The 24,594-nt window shown below is 37.0% G+C and overlaps 3 protein-coding genes across 3 annotated transcripts; 2 read left to right on the forward strand and 1 right to left on the reverse strand.

The window, feature by feature from the left end:
- The first annotated feature begins 52 nt into the window (after window positions 1-52).
- On the forward strand, window positions 53-15,993 carry LOC113667887 (uncharacterized). Its single transcript, XM_089204776.1, has 21 exons — window positions 53-276; window positions 1,204-1,294; window positions 2,806-2,900; window positions 4,007-4,086; window positions 4,561-4,713; window positions 5,371-5,401; window positions 5,688-5,742; window positions 6,606-6,672; window positions 7,003-7,032; window positions 7,866-7,994; window positions 8,732-8,845; window positions 9,302-9,327; window positions 9,624-9,726; window positions 10,144-10,248; window positions 10,737-10,895; window positions 11,300-11,392; window positions 11,922-12,550; window positions 13,294-13,595; window positions 14,209-14,430; window positions 15,222-15,301; window positions 15,668-15,993. Exons 1-21 carry the CDS (start codon window positions 207-209, stop codon window positions 15,812-15,814), a joined length of 2,781 nt encoding a protein of 926 aa, XP_089060902.1. The 5' UTR covers window positions 53-206; the 3' UTR covers window positions 15,815-15,993.
- Window positions 15,994-17,065: 1,072 nt separating this feature from the next.
- Window positions 17,066-22,254, forward strand: LOC113667888 (solute carrier family 49 member 4 homolog). The gene is made up of 3 exons (XM_027183750.2): window positions 17,066-17,559; window positions 19,790-20,492; window positions 21,234-22,254. The coding sequence occupies exons 1-3, from the start codon at window positions 17,256-17,258 to the stop codon at window positions 21,673-21,675; spliced, it is 1,449 nt and encodes a 482-aa protein (XP_027039551.2). The 5' UTR covers window positions 17,066-17,255; the 3' UTR covers window positions 21,676-22,254.
- Window positions 21,972-24,568, reverse strand: LOC113667889 (thioredoxin-like protein 4B). The gene is made up of 3 exons (XM_027183751.2): window positions 24,407-24,568; window positions 23,121-23,272; window positions 21,972-22,428 (listed from the first exon to the last, which is right to left on the reverse strand). Exons 1-3 carry the CDS (start codon window positions 24,536-24,538, stop codon window positions 22,263-22,265), a joined length of 450 nt encoding a protein of 149 aa, XP_027039552.2. The 5' UTR covers window positions 24,539-24,568; the 3' UTR covers window positions 21,972-22,262.
- Between the last annotated feature and the right edge of the window lie 26 nt (window positions 24,569-24,594).

Genomic DNA, 24,594 nt, shown 5'->3' on the forward strand with positions numbered 1-24,594 from the left:
TTAATTTTATGCCATTTTTGCTATCAAAAATTCTTCCACTCACCCCTCTCCAGACAGTACTTTGGTTTATAGTTTCCAGGTCGCACGTGGTCAATATGGCGGATGAAATAAGGTTCTGTGTAGTGCGTTGTATTTATTCAGATTTTGAATAATATCTCGGTAAGGAAATTATCAGACGACACATTTGAGGCACATATCTGTTTAACATGGCGAAGACAAGGAAAAAGTCAGGTCCAGAGAAAACGGCCAAGAAATCCAACAGCAGCATGAACCCAGGTGATTACGTTCGTTATGAAGTCTTGGTTACTGTATAATTTTCCTCACTGTAATGTAGGAATTTTATTTCCGAATTCGGTCGCCTGAATTTCAAAGGCGAGTTTTTCGTCTACAATACTATTTTAACTTATCTAACGTGAGGTCAACAAGTCTGCATTGTGTCTGTGATTTCAATTGGGAAGTCGGGACATAACTTGTAGTTTTTTAGATGACTGTACATTCTCATAGATATACATATATGTATAAATAAGAACGTCCAATTTTTGCTAAGGCTGAACGTTCTTGTTTTCTACTGTGGTGTGAGCCTAAAAACTTTTTTAATATGTTCTTAGAGTTGAGTGGTCTGGTATCTCAATAAATCAGTCAGAAAAATGTTCCTTAGTATTTGAGTTAATTGTTCTGCTAGACCACAGTTTTATATTTCTTTTGCTTTTATTGATACTTCTCACACAAAAAACTGGCCAAATGAAGTCGTTCTTAACTGACTCTCAGCCTGGAAAGGTTCTTCAATTTTGTTTCATGTCAGCCTGAATGTTCTTATAGAAAAAGATTGCACTGCATTCATTGGCACCACTGAATCAGTCACAAGGATTAACATTCTGTTAGTGTGCAGCTGCTGTACAGTTAAGGAAACAATAGTTATGAAGCAGTGAAACTGGTTATGGAAGATTTGTACCTTGTCTGCAGAATATTTCCTCTTTCCGCATGCATTTATTGTGTTATAACATTGATCTGTGGTTTTCCCTTGATTTTGAGAATTTTATTCCAAGAAAAGTTTTAGTTTTCTCCATTTCATACAATGATGATTGATATAGGAGGAAGAAAAACAGGAGTCAAAATGGTTTTAGAAATTTTCATCCATGAAAAAATCGAAACATAGGACATGCATGGTGCACTTCAACTATTTTAACAAAAAACATTTTACAGACCGTCCAAAACCAGCAGCGGGTTCAAACATGAGAGACAAAGCAACAGTTAACAGACTTAAGATGTACAAATCAGGAGGAAAGGCTGTAAGGTGTGTACATTCCACAATAAAAACACATGCTGACAACAATTATCTTCCATCCCTTTATTGCATATTTTTCTATATTTTTTATTGATGAGGCCAACTTTTAAATACAGTAAAGGAGGATTCCCCAAGTGCACCAAGTGTTGGTCTTAAAAAAGGTGCTTGTTTGAACAAGACAAGCACCGTAGTTTCAGGGTAATTTTGTATTATCAAGTGAGTTGATAGCATAAATTGGCCACTGTAAAGAATTTTAAAGAGCTGACATTTTGAGTGTTAGTGATTGTATTGCTCTGACAAAGGGCATATACTGGAAACATCATCAACTCTTTCACATGGCCAATTTTCATCATCAATTCAGTTGATAATACTAAATTACCCTTTTACCCTCTCTTACCAATACAGCGCCACAGTTTCTTTAGAAACTTACCCCCTTTTATTCATTCACCCCAGTTTCACCTTAGTTAATACAGCCAGTTAATACTGGCAGGAAATGGTTTGAACATAGGAGTGTCACTACATCTTGTAGTACAAAAGGTGAAGGTGGTTCTTAACCCTTTAACTCCCAGATCAAATTTGAAATTCTCCTTACTGTCAACAATACCATTCTTTTAATGTTAGTTCACAGAATTTGGCATTGGATCAACTAATTATCCCCAACTTGATCTTTTTCTTTATTCTCATCACTTACTTGGTTGATACTGTATAGATATTTTAAAGAGAAATTCTGTCTTGGTCACTCATTGGAGTTAAAGGGTTAAACATACTGTTCTTAGTGAAACTGAAGGACTTGAAGCCTACTGCTGTTCACGTTATAGTTAATTTAACTGGAAAGGACACTAGGTGAAACATTTACTTTAAAGAAAGAAAAACTATTTGGCACCCTGTAGGTGATGATGCATGAATGGGAGGTTCATTTTAAATTACATTTTCCTGCTGCCTTGAAAGTGACCTTACAACTTGAATTTGTCAACCAATTTTTTTGGCAGATAGCAGCTTCCCGTGTTCTTGAGAACTTGGTTCATTTAATAGGGTGCCACTTTGGTACCAGGGGCTCATGTGTCTAAGTCAAACTCAAGGCTGAATCTCTCTTCTTCTTTTTGTGAAACATTTATTTGTGGGTCATTTTTTGTACTCAAATTTCAAAAGTTGGTCTGATTAAATAAAAGGAATTTAACCCTTTAACTCCCAAGATCTTATTAGTAATTCTCCTTATTGTTTGCCAAATGATTCTTATTATCTTAGTTTGGAGAATATGATATTGGATCAATTAGTAATCCCATAATTAATATTTTTCTTTATTCTCATCACTTGTCTGCTTGGTATTGTAGACATAGTATGGAGAAATTCTTCCTTGGTCACTTAAGGGAGTTAAAGGGTTAAATTACAAATCTTTTCCTAATATCCACTCTAAGATTTTTTTACACCATCATGCACAACTTTTTACATTGCCTTTGAAATAATTTTTTTTTTTTTTTTTTGACACCACATAAATTTTTCCTTTGTGATTTTTCTTCTAGGAACAAGAAAGGAAAAATAGTGAAGCCTGCTCCCTTTCAAAGCTCTGTAGCTTCAGGAGAAGTGGCACGAGTGGCTCCAAACAGAAAATGGTTTGGTAAGTACATTTAGCTCTACATGCTTTGGACTTAAAATTAGTATCCACCTGATTCACTTTTCCCATCATCTCAAATGAATTTCCCAACATTTTGAGCTCATTTTTAGAAATTCTGGCTGTGTTTTTATCCATAAACGGTACAAGATTTTCCCACACAGTAGCTGAAAGTTTCAGTCTTACTTCTCCTTGTTTAGCTCCCTTCCCTTCAGCTAGAGGAGTACCGAGCAATCATAGAAGACTGGTTTTAGGTTACTCAGTGATGGGTGACCTGAATAACTGGGAAACAAGATCAAAAAAGAGCATGAAAAGAACTTTGTTTGAAAAGTTAAGAGCCAAACTTTGAAAGTTTCAAAAGACCTTTTCATAAACCACATCCTGAGTTAAGAGGTTCAGAACCACTCTGATTACTTTCAGGTGCTTTTAAAGCAAAGAAAGATCCATAATGGCAACTCTTTGATGGATCAATTGACTTTTTGAAATTTTGCTCATGGTTTAATTGAGTAAGGGTGGACTGGTGGCATGGAGGATCAGTTCAAACTCTTTGCCATTATAACCATTCCCTTCCTTGTTTTGATCCTGTGTCCTGATTTCTTTCCTATTTGCCACTGAAGAACCTGGACCTAGGCAATATTTGGTTGTACTCTTTAATGAACACTGTGCTTGGCTCATACCTGTTGTTTAGCTCTTTCTAGGAAGTTGTCCACTCTTATAATTTCCAGCTTTAGAGACAATTTTAAGCCACACTATTTTATATCATTTTTGCAATAGTTGTCATTATAACTGTAATGTTTAATTGTACTAGTAATTTTTTTTTCAGAGGACAAGGATTTATTTATTATGACAACATAATTCGCCTGTTTACTTTCCACGAGTGTGAAATAACAATAGCTGCAATTTATATCGTAGGTTTAGCAGCTTAATGACACTTGTAATGTTAAAGATCAAATTACTTCTTGCGGAAAATTTCCCCTGGCTATAGTTTTTTCATTATAAATGGTTTTAAGCTGTTTCATGACTAAGAAATTAAATGATTGAATTTAAGAGAAAAGTCAAACATAAATAAAATAATCCTTAATCTTCTTTATTTATCTAATTTATTGTACCAGGAAACACAAGGGTGATATCACAAAATGCTTTGCAATCATTCCAAGATGAAATGGGAAAAGTTCTCAATGATCCGTACAAGGCATGTTGTAAATAGCTTAGTTTCATACAGTACTGTTAATATGTTACAGAATTTGAGATGGATGTTGTACATTTGTTATTTGTGTAGAACAAAAAGATATATGATATCCACTTGAGGACTTGAAATCCTAGCCAGGTCTGATTTGTGACATGTAGATGTTCTACCAATCAAGGTACAGGTGATGTGATAGCAGGCCAAGTCTTGTAGGTTCACATACAAGACACTATTGTTTCATATTCAGTTAGGGTTGGTTAGGGAGAGAGCATGTTGCGTGAAGATGAGAGAAGATGGTAAATTTTCAGTTGATTGGCGAGGTAGGTCCAATGCAGGATTCAAATGTGACAAGCATCCGCAACACTGCTGAGATAAGCAGCCATAATGTTAAAAGCCCCCCTTGTAGTTAATTGCATGTTTGTTAAAGATCACCTTACTTGTCCCAGTTGGTTAAAATAATATTGCTGTGACTACCAACAGGTTGTGATGCGGCAAAGTAAACTGCCATTGTCTTTGTTGAATGACAAGGTACAGTCAGCCAGAGTACATATTCTGGACACAGAAAGTTTCGGAACGACCTTTGGACCCAAAGCACAACGCAAAAGACCAAACCTTAAGGCAGCTGATATGAAGGTTGGTGACATTAGTCTTTTCATCAGTAAGATCATGAAGAAGGCATTTTGATCATAATTAATACAACTTCAGGGACATAAGGAATTAAACACATAAGGTTTTTCTTTTAAAATTTACCAGCATGTATCAGTGTTTGGCAACCCACAATGCCTAAAACAAATAAATTTTAGGTTCAAATGATTTTGAAATAGTTTGAATTGCTTTTTCTCTGTTCCAGTTATCTGACCCTGAAATTAAAAAAATAGAAATGGATAAAATTAATGAAATGAGAGTGAATCCATTTTAAACCACAACACAGCTCTATGGGAGAAACTCTAATCTATGAGTATAAGTAATTGTTTTTTTTGTAATTATACAAGAGATATAGAGTATATTTTACTAAACCCAAACCCAAAATAATCGCAACAACCAAATTATCAGAACATAGGAATTAACTTATTTCAAGAAACTTTTGAGAACTCAGAGTAAAGATGAGAACATATGAACAATTATTGTGAAAAAAAAAAATCAGTGTGACGTAATCAAGATTGTTTTGAGTTTTGCATCTACATTTGGTTGAGAGGTAAGCATTTGAGTGTTCCAAAAGAATCACAATTTAGGGATGTTATGAAACAAAAGTGTTAAAAGTGAACAGTTCCGGTCTCTATTTTCCTTCAGGGTTTTATGGAAGCTGCACAGGTGTCATCAGGTAATTATTAATAGAAAAACTGTCTGAAATTATCATAATTTATTATTTTTATTTACTATCATATTTTATCGCCTACTAGTAGTTAATGATACTCGAAAGGCCCTTCATGAGAGTTATTATGCCAGATATACCTTTATTAGCCTTACACATTGAAAATTTCAAAGGAAACATGTGGCAGCCAAATTTTATGGGTTTGTTGGATGATTTTTTTTTCTCAGAAGAATAGTTGTTGTAAACATTGAATTCTTGAAATCTAAGAGGAATGCATCCTTTGTAAACTTTGTAGAAATGTATGATGAAGAGAAAGATATGAACCTTGTTAGGGAAGATGATGGGGAAAGGTAAGCTTCATTGAACAAGATTTTCTTCTAAAACACATTTTGAAGTACCAGTTAAGCTGTTGTACATGTAAGACCACCAGTATCATATCCTAATTATAATATACAGGGTTTGTACACGTTTTGGAATACCTGGAGAGTCCTGGAATTTTATTGTACAATTTTCCAGGACTTCCCAGTCCTGGAAAGAGACTACAGGCCCTAGAAATTGCTGGGAATCCGCTTAAACTTGAACAATGAAGTTTTCAGAATTTATGTTATACATGTAAGAAGAAAATGTAGACTGTAAGGAGAACTGACATCGAAATCTTAGGAATGAAAGAGTTACAGGTGAAATCTGGAGTCCTGGAAAAATCAATATGAGTCCTGGAAAAGTTCTGGGAAAGTTCTTAAAATATTTCTTTCAGAAAAAGGGTATGAACTCTGATTTATGAGGAAGGAAATCAGAGCTGAGGTGAAAGTGCATGCAAAATAATGAAACTAGGCATCACTTTATATGATAGTGAGAGAAGGAAAAAAATGCCTGATACATGTACTTCACAGAAGGAGCTTTAAAACTTTTGACACTGTCTTCCATATGATATACATGAAAATTTACAGTTGTAAATGCTCCTCTTAATGTTCAATGCCCAGCAGACAGTCAGAATGAATTTGATTCAGCACACAGTGTTGGTTGACAAGTGGGTGACTTGTTAGCAATTGTTTTATTTGCATTTGTAATTACTGGTATACTATAGCTATGTCAGTCTGTAAAAATGGAAATTTTTTGTTGTTGTTTTGGTAACTTGTCTTTTGTTTTATTTATTTGTGTGAGTACGTAATAAAATTGATGTCCTGAATCATTATTTTTCATGTCCTTCTCGCAGAGAGGAAGCTAAAGAATCACTGTTCACAAAAGGACAATCAAAAAGAATTTGGAATGAGCTTTACAAGGTAAAAAGAAAGAACAAGGGGTATTTTAGCTGAAATGCAGCTTGGCATTGCATCTTTTCCAGGAATTTGCCCATGCATTACATCAAAATTTCATGCAAGCTGATTGGTCCTTTTTCAACCTAAAAAGTGTCTGCATATGTATGGACTTAAAGCCCAAAACTGAGAATTCAAAAGTTATACTTGTCTGTGACTAGTCTGACTTATTTTTCTTGTTTTGGACAACTGCAGTAGAGCTCCATATTGATAATAATTTTAAATTCTTTCCAAACTTCAAAGTCAAGTGCTAAGCCCTTATAATAATTTTAATTTGTTTATTTATGTGTTTTTCAGGTCATAGATTCATCTGATGTTGTCATACAGGTATGGAAAAACCTCAAACTATTGAGATGTCATATAATGTTACTGCAAAGTATTTTCTACTTAAAGGTGGGGCAGACTGATTAATTATCATAGTCAAAACATGTGAAAGTTCAAAGTTAGTGCTACATATACTTTGTGTTTAAAACTAAAAAGATTTACTGAAGAATCATCCCAAATGCCTTTATTCACACCATTTACAGAGGCAACATTTTTTTTGAGTCTTCGGGATTAACAGCCTTAGAGGGTTTGCACGTTGTCCAGCATTGGCATTTTTCTGAATGCTATCATGCCCAGTTTTTTTTTTTTTTTTCATTCTTCAAAAAAGTTCTTGTAGATCTGTAAGCACGGTAGTAAAAGCGTCATGTTCTTAGAAACTATGCGTGTTGTTGTGAAGAACTGAAAATAGAAAAAGGGTGGTGTCTCTTTTTCTGGTCGTGGCTTCCTTTGTAACGATGTAAGAATTACAAAGCACATATTGGACTAATGGGAGGTGCTATGACATGAAGTATGGTTAGGGTAAGGATTAGTATTTGAACCCGGTATCTTTCTAAACGTGATACCCTAAAGAGAGCTTGGTATTCTGTGGAATACCGTGCACTAACGGAAATACGTCATAGCCACCTTATTTCGAAAAAAGCCAGGCTATTTGTACTCGCTTTGATTGCTGCATGGATGCCCGATTACGGCTAGACCACTCTAGAAATTTATTTAGCACCAGGTTTGAGTTAACGTGTGATCGAGGCATCAGGAGTTAACTGTACATGTAAAATCGTGAGCCCCCTAAAAGCAAAGTAACATTTTTATACATAAGGTTATTTGGGCTTTCATTTCAGGTACTAGATGCTCGTGATCCCATGGGAACACGTTCATCTCATATTGAGTCCTTCATGAAGAAAGAGAAACAGCATAAACATCTTATTTTTGTTTTGAACAAGTGTGATCTGGTGCCAACCTGGGTAACGGTAAGTAACAAACTATGTGGTCAGCGTATACACGTAGATGCAATTTGTGCCTCGTGACAAATAGAAACCATTTTTATCCTCGTTTGCTCTCCTTGTCTCATGTGTTTCACCACCCTACTGAACCAATATCTTGCAGTCTTCTTTGAGATCGAGTTAGTTTGGTTGTCACAGAAAATCTTTTGCGGTTTTACTGTTTCATGATGATATTGGAACAAAAACTGAATGGGAGAAAATTTTTATTATTTCATGCAGACCATTCTCCTGCTTCTCTTCTTTTCACTTGTGATCAAATGTATCTCCAGAAAACTGGGAAATATCCGGTGATATTTGTAGAGTGATATTCCCAAAGTTGAAAACCTAGCGTCCAAAAAGCTTCCTTGAGACTTAAATGTAAGAAGGGGGAGCTTTCAGCTGGTGTTACGGAAAAGTAAACCAACTGAAAACTCAACATTCCATGTCGTAAGCGTACACGAAAAGCTTTTGCTAAGCGTTTTGTCTCCCGCGTTGCAAAGCATTTTCGTGGAATGACAATCTCGATGGCTCCCATTTGGCGGGAAAGTATGCTAGGATAATTCTCTGTTCCTTGGAAAACTGTTTCCTTCTCGAAACAGATAACATTCATGGAGAAATATCCCAGCATATTCTCGCTTAAACGGGAGGCTAGAGTGTCTTGATGTGGTTTTGATGCTGCTGGTGTTTTATGATATATTTTCGTTATGTCTATTTGTTATGTACAGCAAAGATGGGTGACAGTCCTGTCTGCAGATCATCCTACTCTTGCCTTCCATGCAAGTGTTACAAATCCATTTGGCAAAGGGGCTCTGATCAACCTACTCAGACAGTTTGCAAAGGTATATGGAATGTTTTGATAAGTTTTTTATTAGATTGATGACGGTATATTGTGGTTAATTTGGAACTCGGTTGTTGAATAAAGGAAGATGTTAAACTAATTTTGAGATGTTATGTGTCAAATTTCAGCACTTAAGACAATGAAACTTTCATTCTCGTTACCATTGTTATACTAATTGATCTTAGATTCTTGAAACCTTCACTTGAATTCCCATAACGCAAGGGATTTCGTTCAAGCTTGAGCAGTTTCTCGAGGATAAAAAAAAATGATGATGAAATAGCGTAAATTGCCTGGGACTTACATGTAATTGTGCTTCAACTTTAGGGGAAACGACTTTAATACAGGGTAAGACAGCCCTTGGCGGAAAGGTCACTTGAAAAAAAACGATTGATAGCCTTGGTTTAAAATGTGCATTTCCCGGTTCTTTGAATTTTTATACTTTTTTTCTCTTTCACAGCTTCACACTGACAAGAAGCAAATAAGGTTAGTTGTAACCTCCAACGTTTGTAAATATTTTTCAATTAATAGCAGATAGACGTAGACCAAGAGAGCATATCTTCCCCAAAAAAAAGGCTTCGGGCTGTTTTTCTGTCTGCTCACTTCGAGGAATAGATGATTTACACGGAAAGATATCCGAGCAAATGTTCGCTCTACATTTGGACTACAATTTTTTATTAATAATTACTTTTCCATACCCGAAGAAAGAGGTGGGGGGGGGGGGGGAAAGAGAAGTGGCATTCTGCCTTTGGTTTATGTCTGTAAATTGTTTTCTTTTGAAGTGTTGGCGTCATTGGTTACCCTAATGTCGGGAAGAGTTCCATCATAAACACATTGAGAGCCAAGAAAGTATGTAACGTGGCACCAATTGCTGGGGAAACCAAGGTAAAAATTGATTTTTGTTTTTTCTTTCACTTTTCCTCTTTATTTTCTATTTTTTTTTTTTTTTTTTTTTACATTTTTGTGCTGTGAATGTGTTAGACGTTTAGTTTTATGAATTATGGTTCTGAGGTCAAAGTGAAAACGAGTCCCGGTGATGGGTTGGTTGAGTCGGTTGTAGAGTTTCTGTAACTTAAAATATAGTAGATGTCCTCCTGATATGACTTTTCCCCTGGATTGGTTTCTTTCCAGTAGAAACTCATAAAGTCATTTACCCGAGGACCTGTAATTGGGATTTTTACAGTATCGTGTCTCAGTAAAGATAATCGAAGTTGACTTTATTTGCTGATTACCCGTGACTATTTCCGCCTGGTTGCAAAGCATCTTGAGCTGTTTGACCCCACCCTTGACCACTGTTTGCAGGTGTGGCAGTACGTGACACTGATGAGGCGAATCTACTTAATTGACTGCCCTGGAGTCGTGTATCCGAGTGGTGACTCGGAAACTGAGATCATACTTAAAGGCGTGGTAAGGAATCTCTTTATAGCTATGTGGTACGTGCTCCTGTGTGCGTCAGTGCTTTGGGTGTTCTTAGAATTATCTGCACTGAAAGTAATACTGATAGTAATCCTGGCAGTATGTAGAACACTTCAGCTACATGAATCTATATGCAGTGGGTTGCGGCAAGTTCTCTTTAGTTTAATACATTCAGCGGTTGTCCGCAAGTCTGAGGTTTGAGGGTCGAACCTCACATCAAATGTCCCTATGCTCTTTATAGATATTTGATATCTCTGACTGTCTTTTTTTAAATTCATGAGATTTGGCCACTTAGCTAGTCCCGAAAACCTGAATCCTGTGGAAATTTTTAAACTTAGTCCTCCATTATTTTGCGGCAGGCAGTTTGTCTTTTAAAATAACTTGACTCAAACTATATGCGGATTGCAAAAGCCATCCTTTTCCCGTTTTTCTTTTTTTTTTTTTTTTCATTATTTTTTCAACTTGTTCTTGATCACTAGGTTCGTGTAGAGAATGTGAAAGACGCAGCCTGCCACATCCCCGTTGTGCTGGAACGGGTCAAGCAGGAGTACATCGCGAAGACTTACAAAGTATCATCGTGGAACGATCCAACAGACTTTCTGGAACAAGTCGCGCAACGAACTGGCAAGCTTCTCAAGGTAAGAAACATTTTTTACACGGACATGGCAAGATAAGCTGTAGCTGTGTGGTTTTTGCGCTGAAATCCAGGTCGAAAGTTTCAGGTTTGAGGCTCAGTTGGGTCGTTGTGTTGTGTTCTTGGGTAATACACTGTGCTTTTTCATTGCGTCTGCGTACAAATGGATACCCTGCTGGGGAAACCTGACGAAGTGCGTGGGAATTACTCGTGAAGAACGACCATCGTATCTTGAGGAAGAAGCAATAGATCCAGCCGCTGAATGCCACTGAAAAGGAGATTGTTTCGGCAGCTGTGAAATTTAGATTCGGTTGCAGACGTTGTCCCTTGCCTCATGAAAGAGACGTTAATTTCATTTCTCTTTCTTCCGCTTGAAAGTTGGTCCATTTTCAATTCCTTTCTCCTCAGGGTGGCGAAGCTGATGTCAATACAGTGGCCAAAATGATTTTGAATGATTTCCAACGTGGGAAGCTGCCATACTTTGTTGCACCACCAAATAAGGTAGGTTAAAAAGATTTTTTCCTTTTCTCGTCGGCGAGGGAAGTAAAAAGTCTGAAGCTAATCTAGTGTCGAAGGCATGGTGGTGAAACACCTCGTGCTGCCTCCTGAATTAGCTGGACTCGCACACGGAAAAATTGAAAGTCGTAAATCTCTTTACCATTTTCTTTCTGAATCGGATCAGCTTTCCTAATGCACTGGCCGACGAGTTAAACAATAATTAATTGCTTAAAAATATCACCATTGTTTTTGGTGTCAAGGCATAATTATTGATATGGTGCATTTTCCGCCCTAAAAAAAGGGCGGAATTGAGTGGGAACAAAGCTTTTCTTGTGTTCCAGAGGCATTTTATGATGCATGAGGTAAGGGCCAGGCATTTTCTCCACACCCCTCTCGTCAAGGTCTCTTCTTGTTCAAAACCCTTGTCCCGTACAGAAAAAAAGAACACTGTAATAAGTCTGTCTTCGGCCATATCACGCTCTCGTAGTTTTTAGTTTGTTAAAGATCCCTCAGTCATTTTAACTTTTCGCAGGAAGGAGAATCTAACTCAGAAGAAACGAAGAATGAAAAGAAAACATCATCTCGGTTTCCACCACTTGAAGAAAGTTTTGTTAAAGAAGCAGACACTGAGGCTAAGGATAAGAAAGAAGAACTAGCTGAGGAGGAAACGAGAACAGAAAACACCAAGCAAGGAAACGAAAAAACTGCCCAAAACGGCAGCCTTCCAATTGGCGAAGAACATAACTCCCCAACGGACCCATTGGCTGAGGCACAAACAGCTGTTGAGACAAACGATACAAATAAAACTCAGGAAAGGTGTTCGTCTGAGACCGAAAAAATTAAGTCTGGCGAGAATACAGCGATCAATGACGACTGTGTTCAGAAGTCAAAGAATATAAAGTTACATGTGAAACAGGATTTCAGTGCCATTAACGTTGGACTTGAATATACTGGCGACGATGTGCAGCCCTTGGAAGAAGGGAAGGAACCTGATGGAAATCCTGAATTCGAGGATGAAAGTGAAGAAGAGGAAGAAGAAGAAGAGGAAGTAGAAGAAGAAGAAGAAGAAGTAGAAGAAGAAGAAGAAAAAGAAGAAGAGGAGGTGGATATGAGGGAGGATGAAGAGGGAGATGACGTCAGAGCAGCTTACGGGAAATACGAGTGAGTATTTACTGGTCAACTTTGATAAAGAAGATCGATATGATAAGAGAAACAAAAAAAGAAAAAAAAAACACCCAAGATTCCCCGCGCCAGGGTTTGAACCCTGACCACGTGCCGCAACATGGTGCGGTCAGATGTTCCACTCACCGAGCAGCGAGGAACCTGTCAATATCGTATGGGAAATATTAACCTCATGTACTAGATGTACATCAGGCTAATCGAAGTTAAAGTGAACACAGCATTTGAGAGCCAAAAGTACAATTGAAGGAGTTAAGACATTACAGAGTATTTTTAATTTATTTATTCGACGCGCAAAATGCCTGCAGCGTTAAGTAGACATCGAATCAAAGCTCGATAAGAGGCATTTATAAACCAGGAAGGATTATAAAAAGAATGAGGATGGAGAAGATTTCAACGTATCACTAATGCCGAACTTGAAAAATCAAGGCTACGCTTTTCAAATGCCACAAACATTGATCTAGTCCTTCAGAGTGTTAAACATGGAAGGGGAGTTAATGTCAGAAAAAACATTTTCGTAAGTAATCGTAAATTTTTCAGCTTTCACTCGCCTCTCAAAGACATCCAGATAGATATTCACTCCGGACCCTCTCGCATGGTAGCTCCCGCTTTAATCTTCCTCTTGAAATCCCAGAGTCTTTGAAATGGAAAAGTTGAATGAAAAAGAAAAAAAGTAATTGATTTATGGAGTTATACTTGGTCATTATTTTGTGTCCGATTTTCAGAGAGGAGGAGCTCGGAAGCGAAGAGGATGATGAAACGGAAGAAGAAGAACAAGAGCAAGAGGACGAACAGGGAAAAAATAAAGTTCAGCGACCACTTGAGAGTAATGTGAATACCAGAATGGACGAGTGTAACGAGGATAGTCACAGTCACAGTGATAGTGTAGGAAATGATGATGAATCGTCGGACAATAAAAAAGAATCAGAAGAAAGGCTTGATCCTTTGAAGGAGTCGACAATTACGCTAGACAAGGAGACTGAAAAAAGGAAACAGAGACTGCTCGAAAAATACAAAAAGTTACAAGGTAAGTGTTTTGTGATGAGTTGATGGTCAGGTTAAACTTACAGCCTATCAAAAACTCAAGTGGGCAATCGATTTTTCAGAAAGTGGTGATATTTACGGAGGCACCTGAGATTACGCAGATATCAGATAGCAGGTAATTTAGTGTTAACAACTGGGTTGAAAACGTACATTAGCCACCGTAAAGAGTAAAAAGCCCTTCGTCAGTGCGACTTGAATCGCTCTGACGAAGGGCTAACGCTCGAAACGTCAGCTTTTTACCCTTTACGGTGGCTAATTTACGTTTTCAACTCAGTTGTTAACACTAAATTGCCTGCAGCTCTACAGTTTCTCTAGAAACTTACCCCTTTATTCAGATATCTGATAGTTTTTTTGTGCGTAAAATGCAGTCTTTTATGCGCTGATGATTCGAAAAGGATATCAAAGGTAAACGAGCGATAGATTTAGCGACAGATATCTGTTGGGCAACGCCCAAAAAGGAAAGTGTAAGTAAATTATTAACTAGAAGTTGATGAAACCTCAGTCCCCTCCCTGGAAAGTCACACCGTGGATAACAATTGTGTGTTTTGTGAATGTGTTTTATTTGTTTTCTTTTTTTTTAATGTTTTGTTTGCCAGGTGTTGAAAAATTACCCTCTCGCCGGGCACAGGAGTGGACTACGCCAACTGATCAGCAATTCTCTGTTAGGGTAAGCCCGTACGTCGCTTGTGTTGAAGCGGAAGGAGGCGAGAAAGGCACTAACAAACAACTTGGCAAGGAACAGAATGTAAATAACACTCCACGAGCGCGTCCGGACAGATTATTAACAGCAACAAGAGAAACAATAGTCAACAGGAAAGGTACGAAAATAAGTAAGAGGTAACGCACTTTTGAAATCAAACTGGGCATGTCCAAAGTTATTGCAATGACCAATCACAACAAAGGATCTATCAAAAAGGGCCAATGGGAGTGAAATAGAGTGCACTGCCTGGAGCGCGGGAAAACGTGGGAGGATTGGACGAGACAAGTTTTGACTTTGTATCTGATTGGTTGAGACGGTCACGTGGGTTTTTCGAGAAAACAAAGGCCATCGTAAAGCAAAAACTAATGTACACCCCAATTACTTTCGACCTTCAATAGAAAATAGAAAATAGAAATAAACGTATTCCGTTTAAACTTAATGTTTATTATCAATGGTAACCCTCTCAACTGTAATAGTAACCTTACGTGGCCTTTTTTAGTAAGCGTAACTGTACAGAGAAGTTAAACTCAGGACTACTGAGAAAAAAATCCAATTGAGTGAGACTTCAGATTTCAAACAGCACGTTAAACCATTGCGCTGCGCCGTTGTCACGTTTCCCACTCAAATCCCTGGGATTCCTCACCGATCAAGATTTGCAAATCATTAAAATACCTTTTCTGCAACCTTCTAATAGTTGCTAGTCTTACTGTTGAAAAGGAAGAGTCTGGATGGTTCTAAAACGAACACGGAGCTTAACCCACACAGGACATTCGCATGGAGAAATCCTTGTAAAATTCGCTTTGGTTGATACCCAACCGGTGCGAGTACCGTTTTTTCTTTTTTTAATTTCCTCGTTGTCGTTTTCTTATTTCATTTACGCTTATTATTTATTTGCTACGTATTCAACAGGTTTTAGAGGCACTGATAGAAGACGTGGCAAACGCAAAAGTGACGACGACAGCGAAGGTGATGAATCGCCCAAACCAAAGGTAAAATTGAACATTGACGTTCTTCTCCAGTTAATACGAATAATTTCGAGGGCGTTGTGCGATCATACATTTTCAGCTGGGTCGTTGAATAAATGAAGGTAGATTTCTTGTAACTAGGCTGTGTCATATTCAGTGAAATATCCTCACTGCAAAGGAGTCTTTTAAGCCTTTCCCCCACTTAGAGTCTAATTTCTCCTCACAATATCACCCTTGAATCAAATGTAAAGGTAATGAGAATTAGGGATATAATCACCAATTCACGAAGCTCCTGATTGTCAAACAAATTCTCTTTGTCGGTAACGTAGGAAAGTGTGGAGAATATGAATTTAACTGTTGAGGTGTGAATGTTCTTTTGTTTCCATTTAGGCACCGCGTCTGAAAACAAACAAACAGAAGATTGGTGTTCGTTACTACGAGACAGTGAATGTGAAAAACAAGAACCGTAACAAGAATGCGAAACTTCGGGAAGAACAAACGGGAAAGAAGGGAAAGAAGGGAAAGAAAAGAAAATGACCTGATATGCAAACGGCGATAGACTCCCAAAGACATTTGAATACAATGCTTTGGCCTTGTCGCCGGAGTCGGAATGGTAATTTTTAAGAAATTTTCGAGATCTGGCAAAATTCAAGGAAATTGTAGAAATGTTTATGTAAAGTCGAGGAAAATTGAAATTAAAGTTCTTCGCACGTTCATTTTCTTGTCGCTGTCTTTTTGTTGAAGCCGTAATACAAATATTTTGATTTCTGGAGATTGTAATTATAGATGGAAATATTTCTGCAAGGAAAGGCCGAACGGACTAGTTCGTTTGCGCTGTATGGTACGCTTGGAGCCTCTTTGGTGAGGAAATTTAGTATTACCTAAAACTCAGGTAAAAGATGGAAACCGATAGTTGTGGATGACGATGCAGTATACATTCGTGATCTTATTTAGATTGTGAGGCCGCTTTGTATGAAAAAATGTTCTTCTGCTTATTAGTTTCGATACCTTTTCTCTCTAACCCTGTTTCCCTCGTCAATGAAACCTTTATCTTGTAAACTGGTAATAATTTTTTTAACTGAGGATGGTGGATAGGATTTCTAACCTGCTACATAATTTTGAAGTAGTGAGCATGAGAGTTCTGTGGCGATATAGTCGATGAGGGTTAAGTCCGACCCATTTATCACGTTGAACCGTAACAACAGGACAGGCCCTTGTTTTTATTCTGTTTTGTTGTTAGGCTACTCACCAACTCACCGTATATCACGGAATAGATAGCGAGCAGTGCAACCAATCAGATCGCACCTTTTGTGGTAAAACGCAAGGAGATACAAATATACTGATGCAGACTAACCTAACAGATTCCTTTTTGTTTCAAATACTGGTAGATTCAAACTAAAACAATAAGATAATTCTTTCTCACTAAATTTGGAGGGCATAAACTATCACTGATAAGAAGATTTAGTAAACTTGTTATGTTTGCATCGAGCGTTACTTCGGTAACTTCGACGTTATTTGGCGGTCAAGAAAGAGTCCGTTTTCTGTATCAGAGGGAATTCCGGCCGACGAAGTTTTAAGTTTCACCTCCGTATAGATTGTTCTCTCAAATAGAAAAACGCTAGAGTCTTTATAGGAGGTGGAGTCATCCCAGTGGAAGCTTTTGAGGCCAGTTCCTTTTTAAAACATGCATGTTTTCATTAGCCCATTAGCAGAGTTAGAAGACTGGCACATGATGAATACGCTCCGCCTCCCTCACAGCTGTTTTTTCGGGGAACATTTCAAAAGGCTTTGTTTGCGTCACGCAACGCTTTTATTCAGTATTTGTATAGTTTTCACACATTCTATACCCGTGATTTGCCGGTCGAACGTTAGTGGTTCAACTCAAGGGCTTAAAGGGTCTTCTTATTTATTTTTCACTTTTAACTATTGAGGTAAATATTTCAAAGCTATTCCGCTAAAGAAGGTCCAAAGAATTATAATGGATCTACGGGATGAGACGAATGTACTGATCAATTCCTCACGGATCGATCTTCGACGTGACTCGATAAATCCAATAAATCGACAGAATTTTAAAGTCTACAAGAAGAGGTGGTATATACTTTTCATGTTTTTTCTATGTTCTGCGTTAAATGGTGCAAAATGGAACACTTGGAGCCCGATTCAGGGAACCTCACAAGTTGTCTTTGGCTGGAGCGATGCGACCATCACTTTACTTGTTGCGTGGGGTCCGATTGTTTTCATCGTTATGTTTTTACCACTGTCATGGCTAATGGATGCGAAAGGTAGAAAACACTTATGTTTCATTACGTTGTATGCTTCAATTTATAATTATCACTCTCTTAACGGACACCTCAATAAGACTTACATCTCTTTGAGAAGGACTCCGCGAGTTAATCCCAGCTGTTAACGATCGAGTTATTGTACTGTTAACTAAACTCTCCTTTCAAAAAAGATAAGCATCTCTCCGGGTAGACGGGCAATGGACACTTTCGAATCATCAACACCCACTTGAAAAGTCCTTTTCTTATAGAGGGAAACTTCTCAATAGTAAATTGGTGATGCTGAAAATGACAAAAAATGGTTATTTCGTCGGGGGGCAAATTAAGATTACATAACAAAGTAATGCAACTCCTTGTCTTAAATTAGATGTTGGCAGCTCGTATCTTATGAGGAGGTTCGTAAACATAATTCTGCTTTCAGTTTAGTTATGCCAAGGCATAAGACTTCAGCAGTCTTAAAACTGATATTTTGGCATATAGGTACAGCTTTATCAAAGAACTACGTGGTGTCACGTTGAATCGATTGTGCACAAGGTGTTTCTAGATGGACATTAGGGTTTGGTATCTGGGTGTTCATGCTGGAGAGAGTTGACCGTTTACATCATTTGATGGTGCTATTGTGCATAATTTAAGCTAGGTTGCCTAGATATAATCGGCTAAATCAGATTGCGTGATAAGTCACATGAGTGACATATGACTAGTCATGGAGTGTAACATATCTGTAAATAAGTTAAGAAACATGGTTATAAAAAGATTTGCCATCTTTGAAAGCCTGTTCATGCAGGACACTTTAATCACTTATGCTAATCCTAGATGTATGCAAGGAGCATGCAGCCTTGATTATGGTAGAGTCTCTGTGGCTCATTGGTAGAGGATAGGATCACGGAATCCATGGGCTGAGGTTGGATTCCTCACTCAGATTTTTTTTCCCCATCCCACACTCATCATAGACAAAAAAACATCTTTGCCTACGTAACAACAGTTCAAACTATTTTTTTTTTCTCCATTTCTCAATTGTGTATTTGGTTTAGAGTAAAAGTTTAAAGTCTTTTTTTTTTTTTTTTTTTTTAATTGCAACACGAAGAACACTACTTTACAAAACAAGACGAACACTACTTACAATACCACCTACAAGACATTACTTATTCTACTTACTATATAATGCTTTATACACACCTATGTATCTATTAAATTATAATTCAAAATGGGTTTCCATTTAGCCTCTAGCATCTTCCTATCATTAAACTTAGCCGCAATGTGACATTCAGTTTCATATTTTCTTTTAACTAGTTCCTTATACGAAGGGAAAAAAGGAAGACTATTATTCCTACAGCAATTCCATAAATGTAGCTTACCTAAAACAATTAAGTAATTAAATAAAGAACAATTAGTATCTGTGACACCAATTAAAATAGTCTTTAACTCAAGTTTCCTTTGTTCTTTGGCTATAGCGATCCAATAAGATTCAAATTCTTCCCAAAATGCATGTGAGTAAACACAGTAAAAGAATAAGTGATCAATTGTTTCCGCACTGGTATTGCAAAAAGTGCAAAGATCGCTTTGTATTAAACCTATCTTAGCTAAGCGGGAATTTGTGAATAAAATGTCATTTAGTATTTTAAATTGAAAGCATTGCACATATGTCTCGCAGATACAGGACCTTATCAATGAGAAGGCCTTTTTTGTTTCCACATCATCAATAGAAAATTTAGATTTCAACTTTGTGAAGCCTCTGGACTCTGTCGCCTTACTGGATATAAGCAAACCGTAGAAATCCCTAGACTTGCTAAGTGCTGGATCAAAGGTTTTGTCACCGATTTTAAATTGCAGTGATCTGACATGATCTTTCTTAATTTCGTGGCATCGAATTCTTAGATGACTTGGTACTGCGCAACGAACACCAGTCCAGGTCAGAAAGTTGGAATCTTTTAAACCATTACGTTTTGCAAGGTTAAAGGACTCTGTGTTACTCAAATCAAATTTTAAGTCGCTTAAAAGAATAATATTTGCGTTATTATAATTATAATAGAATAAAGGTTTGCAGTTTACCCTAATGTTATGATTGTTCCATATGATTGTTTCACATAGACTTACAAGATCAAATCTAGAACGAAAATCTGACCACCAGTGTAACATCTCCTTATAAAATATTGGGAAAAGTTTAAAGTCTTCATGTTGAAATAATATATCAACCAATTATATATCAACTATTATTATTATCCACAACCTTCAGGTGTAAGAGCATCAACACTCCTCTTGGGAGTTGTTAATGTCATAGGAGCAGTATGTCAGGCTATTCCGCTGGATAATCTGCAAATTCAGACCTGGTTAACTCATGCCGGGGTTGCCTTCAACAGCATTGGAGGACCAATTGCTATGGCATCAGGTCCAATAATATCTGCTGCCTGGTTTCCTCCACACCAGCGCACAACATCAACTGCATTAGCATCACTAGCTCCATATATTGGTTCTGGGCTTTCCTTTATCATTGGGCCCCTGTTGGTTCCAGATGTAGGAAATCAAAGCAGCTCAATTGGTAAAAGCATTGACTATATCAAATTGCGAAACAACATGACTCATGAACAGATAATGTATCTCAAGGGGAAAATTATGCAACTAATGTACATTGAATTGGGGGCAGCAGCATTGACTTTGCTTCTAGTTGTGGTGTATTTTCCAAGCAAACCTAAACTGCCACCCAGTTTAACAGCAGCAGTCAATCGTTTGGATTTTAAAGATGGTTTCAGACGACTCATGAACAATAAACAGTTTTGGCTTTTGCTGTTTATAAATGGGGCAACGATAGGTGTTTATGTAGGCTGGGTGTCTATATTAGACTTAAATCTGTCACAGTTTGGTATTGGAGAAAAATCTGCTGGTTGGCTTGGATTTGGTGCTTCAATGGCTGGAATAGTGTCAGGAATTTCTCTATCCATGTAAGCATCCATGTTATTTACAACATCTAAATATTCACTGTACTTTTTCTCTTTTATTTCAAATTTAGTATGATAGAAATAAAAATAATAATGGTAATAATAGCTAGTTATATCATTATACCACACCGGTTAAGAGTGCTCTTTAACATGCAATGATTGCCTGGTTCAGAACTGAATAGCAAGTACTATTCACCTGTCAAGAGTTTGATTTCTGACCATTTTTTGATATTTCAAGAGAAATCAGTAAACTAACTTTTTTTGTATCTGTGTGGTATTTGCTAAAACAAATACTCACCTCAGTGTCAGTGTAAGTGGTCAGTGGGTAGTTACCTCACTGCTTCATGGCTCGGTAAATATCTACCACTATTCACTCCTCACTTTGGCAAATTTTTGTTAATTATAGTAGTTGTAAAAGTAACATTTTAAAATGAAGGTTTGATTTTTGCTAGCCCGAGCTGAATATGTAGCATATCCATTTGTGAAACCATGTTTTAAAACTTTTCTTTATAGGTGTCTTAAATTTATGAGTGGAAATTAATCAAAAACTATCAAAACTTCTGTGAGTTAATTTAGGTGATCAAAGTAATGTTGCCAAGAAAGATGGGAAATGACTAAGTAAAGCAATGTTAGAACGGGGAAAACTTAATTTTAGTTTTAAAAACTTCCAGTTGATCCACACCAGGCAGTTAGGCAGAGATAGCAGGTTAAAAACTGAAATGGTATCCTTTCATTTTCCTGCAGCCTTGCAGACCACGTATCCAGGCACATGAAAGTAATACAGTTTGTCCTCTTGCTTGGTTGTACAGTATCATTTGCCCTATTTACATTAATATGTGCAAAAATCATCCCTTACAACAAGGTTGTACTTTACTCAACCTTCATCATCGGAGGATTCTTTGCAAATGGAACTGTGCCCATGTTTTTTGAGATGGCAGTGGAGACTGCATACCCTGTTGCTGAAGGAATCACATCTGGCTTCTTAACAGTGTCTTGCAATTTTCTCCAATTAATATTTTACATATTTCCATTGCTGCCAAATTTTGGACTAAGGTGGATTAATTGGTGTACATTTGTGACTTATGCTGTTTGTATTCCATTGCTTGCATTGTGGAAAGAGAGATACTATCGATCTGAAGTAGATGATCAAGGGAAAACAGAGGGAAATGATTCTAACATAAACTAAACTAAAAGAAATCCTGCCTTTTTAGCACAAGTCAAAAAAATCTTTAAAAATAATTTGATGTTTAAGCACCGCATGGAAATCTAGGAGTAAGGCAACATGCATTAGTATCAATTTTTTTCACTGTTTTTTTTTTCTTTTTAAACTCATGCAACAGACTCCTCCAAGAAGGAGGGACTGCTTGTAGTCTAAACATGAACATTATTTTTCAATAAGCTAGTGTCATTAGAGGAAGTGCTGGTATGTGAAAGGTCATCTGTAATTCTAGCTTTAAGTTTAATCGTAGAGAGACAGGGGTATTCTTTTTGTTAAATTTATTGTCTGAACACTTTCTACTTCTTGATTACCTCATGAGCACAAAGTACAAAGTAGGAAAATGAAGGGAATGACTTACATATTAAATACAAATACAAAAAATTAATATGTTTTCAATCAATGATGAAGATTTTACAGATCCTACATTTCAGAGCTACTTACACTTTTGTTAACATAGCTAGTTAAGCCTGGTAAACCTAGCTGGTACAACTCTCTATAATGGAAAGATACACATACAGACAGTATATTTATTTTACAAAAAATTTCAATCATTGTTAGATGTCTTTGTATAGAAGATTGTACTTAGGAACATTTTGGGGATCTATGGGGCTGTTTACAATCAGTTTTCCTCTTAAAGCCCCTCTTAGTATCACCTCCACCAGGTCTATAAAATCCTGTTTGGTTTTAAAGCTGCCGATAAACTTGGTGTGGTCTGGTGTGCTAGAAAAAGGAACAGGGTGATTAAATATGTTGTCTTTCTGTTAGTCAACAATATAAGCAAAGAATTGTTAGAACAATAAGTGTCCAGAGAATGCAAGCCTTTTAGATTTACTTTAAAGAAAAGCTTGACCCTTCAGTAGGAGGTCTGAGGTCATACCCAATCCTCTTAGAGGCCTCTAATATCTCACTTCCTGTGTTTTGAAATTGTGGTTTATGCAGCAAATTCAAGACAAGTGCATTACCACATGGAAAAATCATAGGCATGCATTAAAATGCTCTGAAGTAACAAAAAGCAAGAGATACCAAAGAAAATTACAATGGATTCCACTGAAAAGACTACTGAAGCTGAGAGAATCTCACCTTTCTTTTTCAAAGAGAGTAAAAAAATATTGAGGGAAAACAGACAGCCAGGAATGAAGGCCTAATATAGAAGGTTTCCTGCCAAAACAACTAAGTTGGAATTTATGATTATCCTTACCAACAAAGTTGGCAGTGTTTAACCAACTAGTTTATATTAAGTGACATTCGAATAACTGAAAAGATTTACTAGAAAACACTGGAATCTATTTTATCACAAATCAATGCGCAAGAAATTTTGTCTTCTCAAAATGTTATAACACTTGTCCTTCCAGTCTGAAAACAAAAATTATCAGTCTCTTATCATGGATATCTTTCTCTAGACTCCAACTTACCCATAATCAACTTTCATATGTTGACCATTAAAGAAAAAAACAGTTGCTGGAATCAGAGAGATGTCAAAGTATCTTGTGTAGACTGGCACTGCATCCACATCCACAATGTATATATCAGCCATACGAGACAAGTCATGAGAGGTCTTGGCCAGCTAATGTGTCAAGGTACAATAATTCATTATTTAATTATTCACAATTATTAACAATCTTAAGATCTCGTTGATCTTGCATCAACTATGTCAGTTAAAACCCTTTAATTAAGTTGAAGCTGTTCAAGTTACACATTGGACCACTTGACTATTTTTGGTTGAAACATTGTACTTCCTCATAATAAGTCTCCCCACTATGTGTCATCAAATACTGAAACTAGGGCCTGAGGTTAAAAGACCAATAAAATTTTAATAATGAAAATGACACTTCCAGCTGGTTGACACATTAAAAAAATTTTTGGTTAGACAGATCAAACAAAGACAACTTTTCCTCGATGATAAATAGAGAGAGCCAAGCAACCCAACCAATGTTAAGCAGTGTTAACCAATGTTAAAAAAATTTTGGTTAGACAGATCAAACAAAGACAACTTTTCCTCGATGATAAATAGAGAGAGCCAAGCAACCCAACCAATGTTAAGCAGTGTTAACCAATGTTAAAAAAATTTTGGTTAGACAGATCAAACAAAGACAACTTTTCCTCGATGATAAATAGAGAGAGCCAAGCAACCCAACCAATGTTAAGCAGTGTTAACCAATGTTAAAAAAATTTTGGTTAGACAGATCAAACAAAGACAACTTTTCCTCGATGATAAATAGAGAGAGCCAAGCAACCCAACCAATGTTAAGCAGTTGATTCCAAAACAGAACATAGTTTACAGCTACCACCTAAAGATGGCCACAAACACATGTACATTGTGCATGCCAGCAGCCAGTAACAACGGGCCAGTACTACTTTAAATTTAAAACTAATAAAACTGTTGCCACAACGGCCATTGAGTCTCAATAAACCAGACTTATATGTCAAACCATCTACCACAAAGGATCTCTTCAGCTGATAGTTAAAATGACTTCCATCCAGGGGTTGAAATATCAGTCACTGTAACTGTAATCAGTCCTTTGAGGATTCTACCCTAACACTCTATGGCTCTTTATTGTATTAGTTACCCTTTTGTCAATTATTTAATTTATTTCTTTGCTTTGTAATTTTTTTTAACCACAAAACAGTAATAAGGTATGTGAATATGAAGGTCAATGAAAAATTCAAGGATACTCAGATAGGCTCATTACGTCCTTACGATATCATCCAGTTGCTGACAAACTCCGTCAGTCTCTCTTCCAAACCTCATCACCAGGACCTTATCTTCGCACGTCTTGATTGCATTGTCGACGTCTTTCTTTTTGCTCAGACTTCTTAGGACATAACTCATGGTGGACAGAGTCAAAACAGTGATTAATGTCGTGTAAGCCAAAATGTATTGTCCTC

The sequence above is a fragment of the Pocillopora damicornis genome, chromosome 4 (genome assembly GCF_964200805.1).
Source record: "Pocillopora damicornis chromosome 4, jaPocDami1.2, whole genome shotgun sequence".
Classification (NCBI taxonomy): domain Eukaryota; kingdom Metazoa; phylum Cnidaria; class Anthozoa; order Scleractinia; family Pocilloporidae; genus Pocillopora; species Pocillopora damicornis.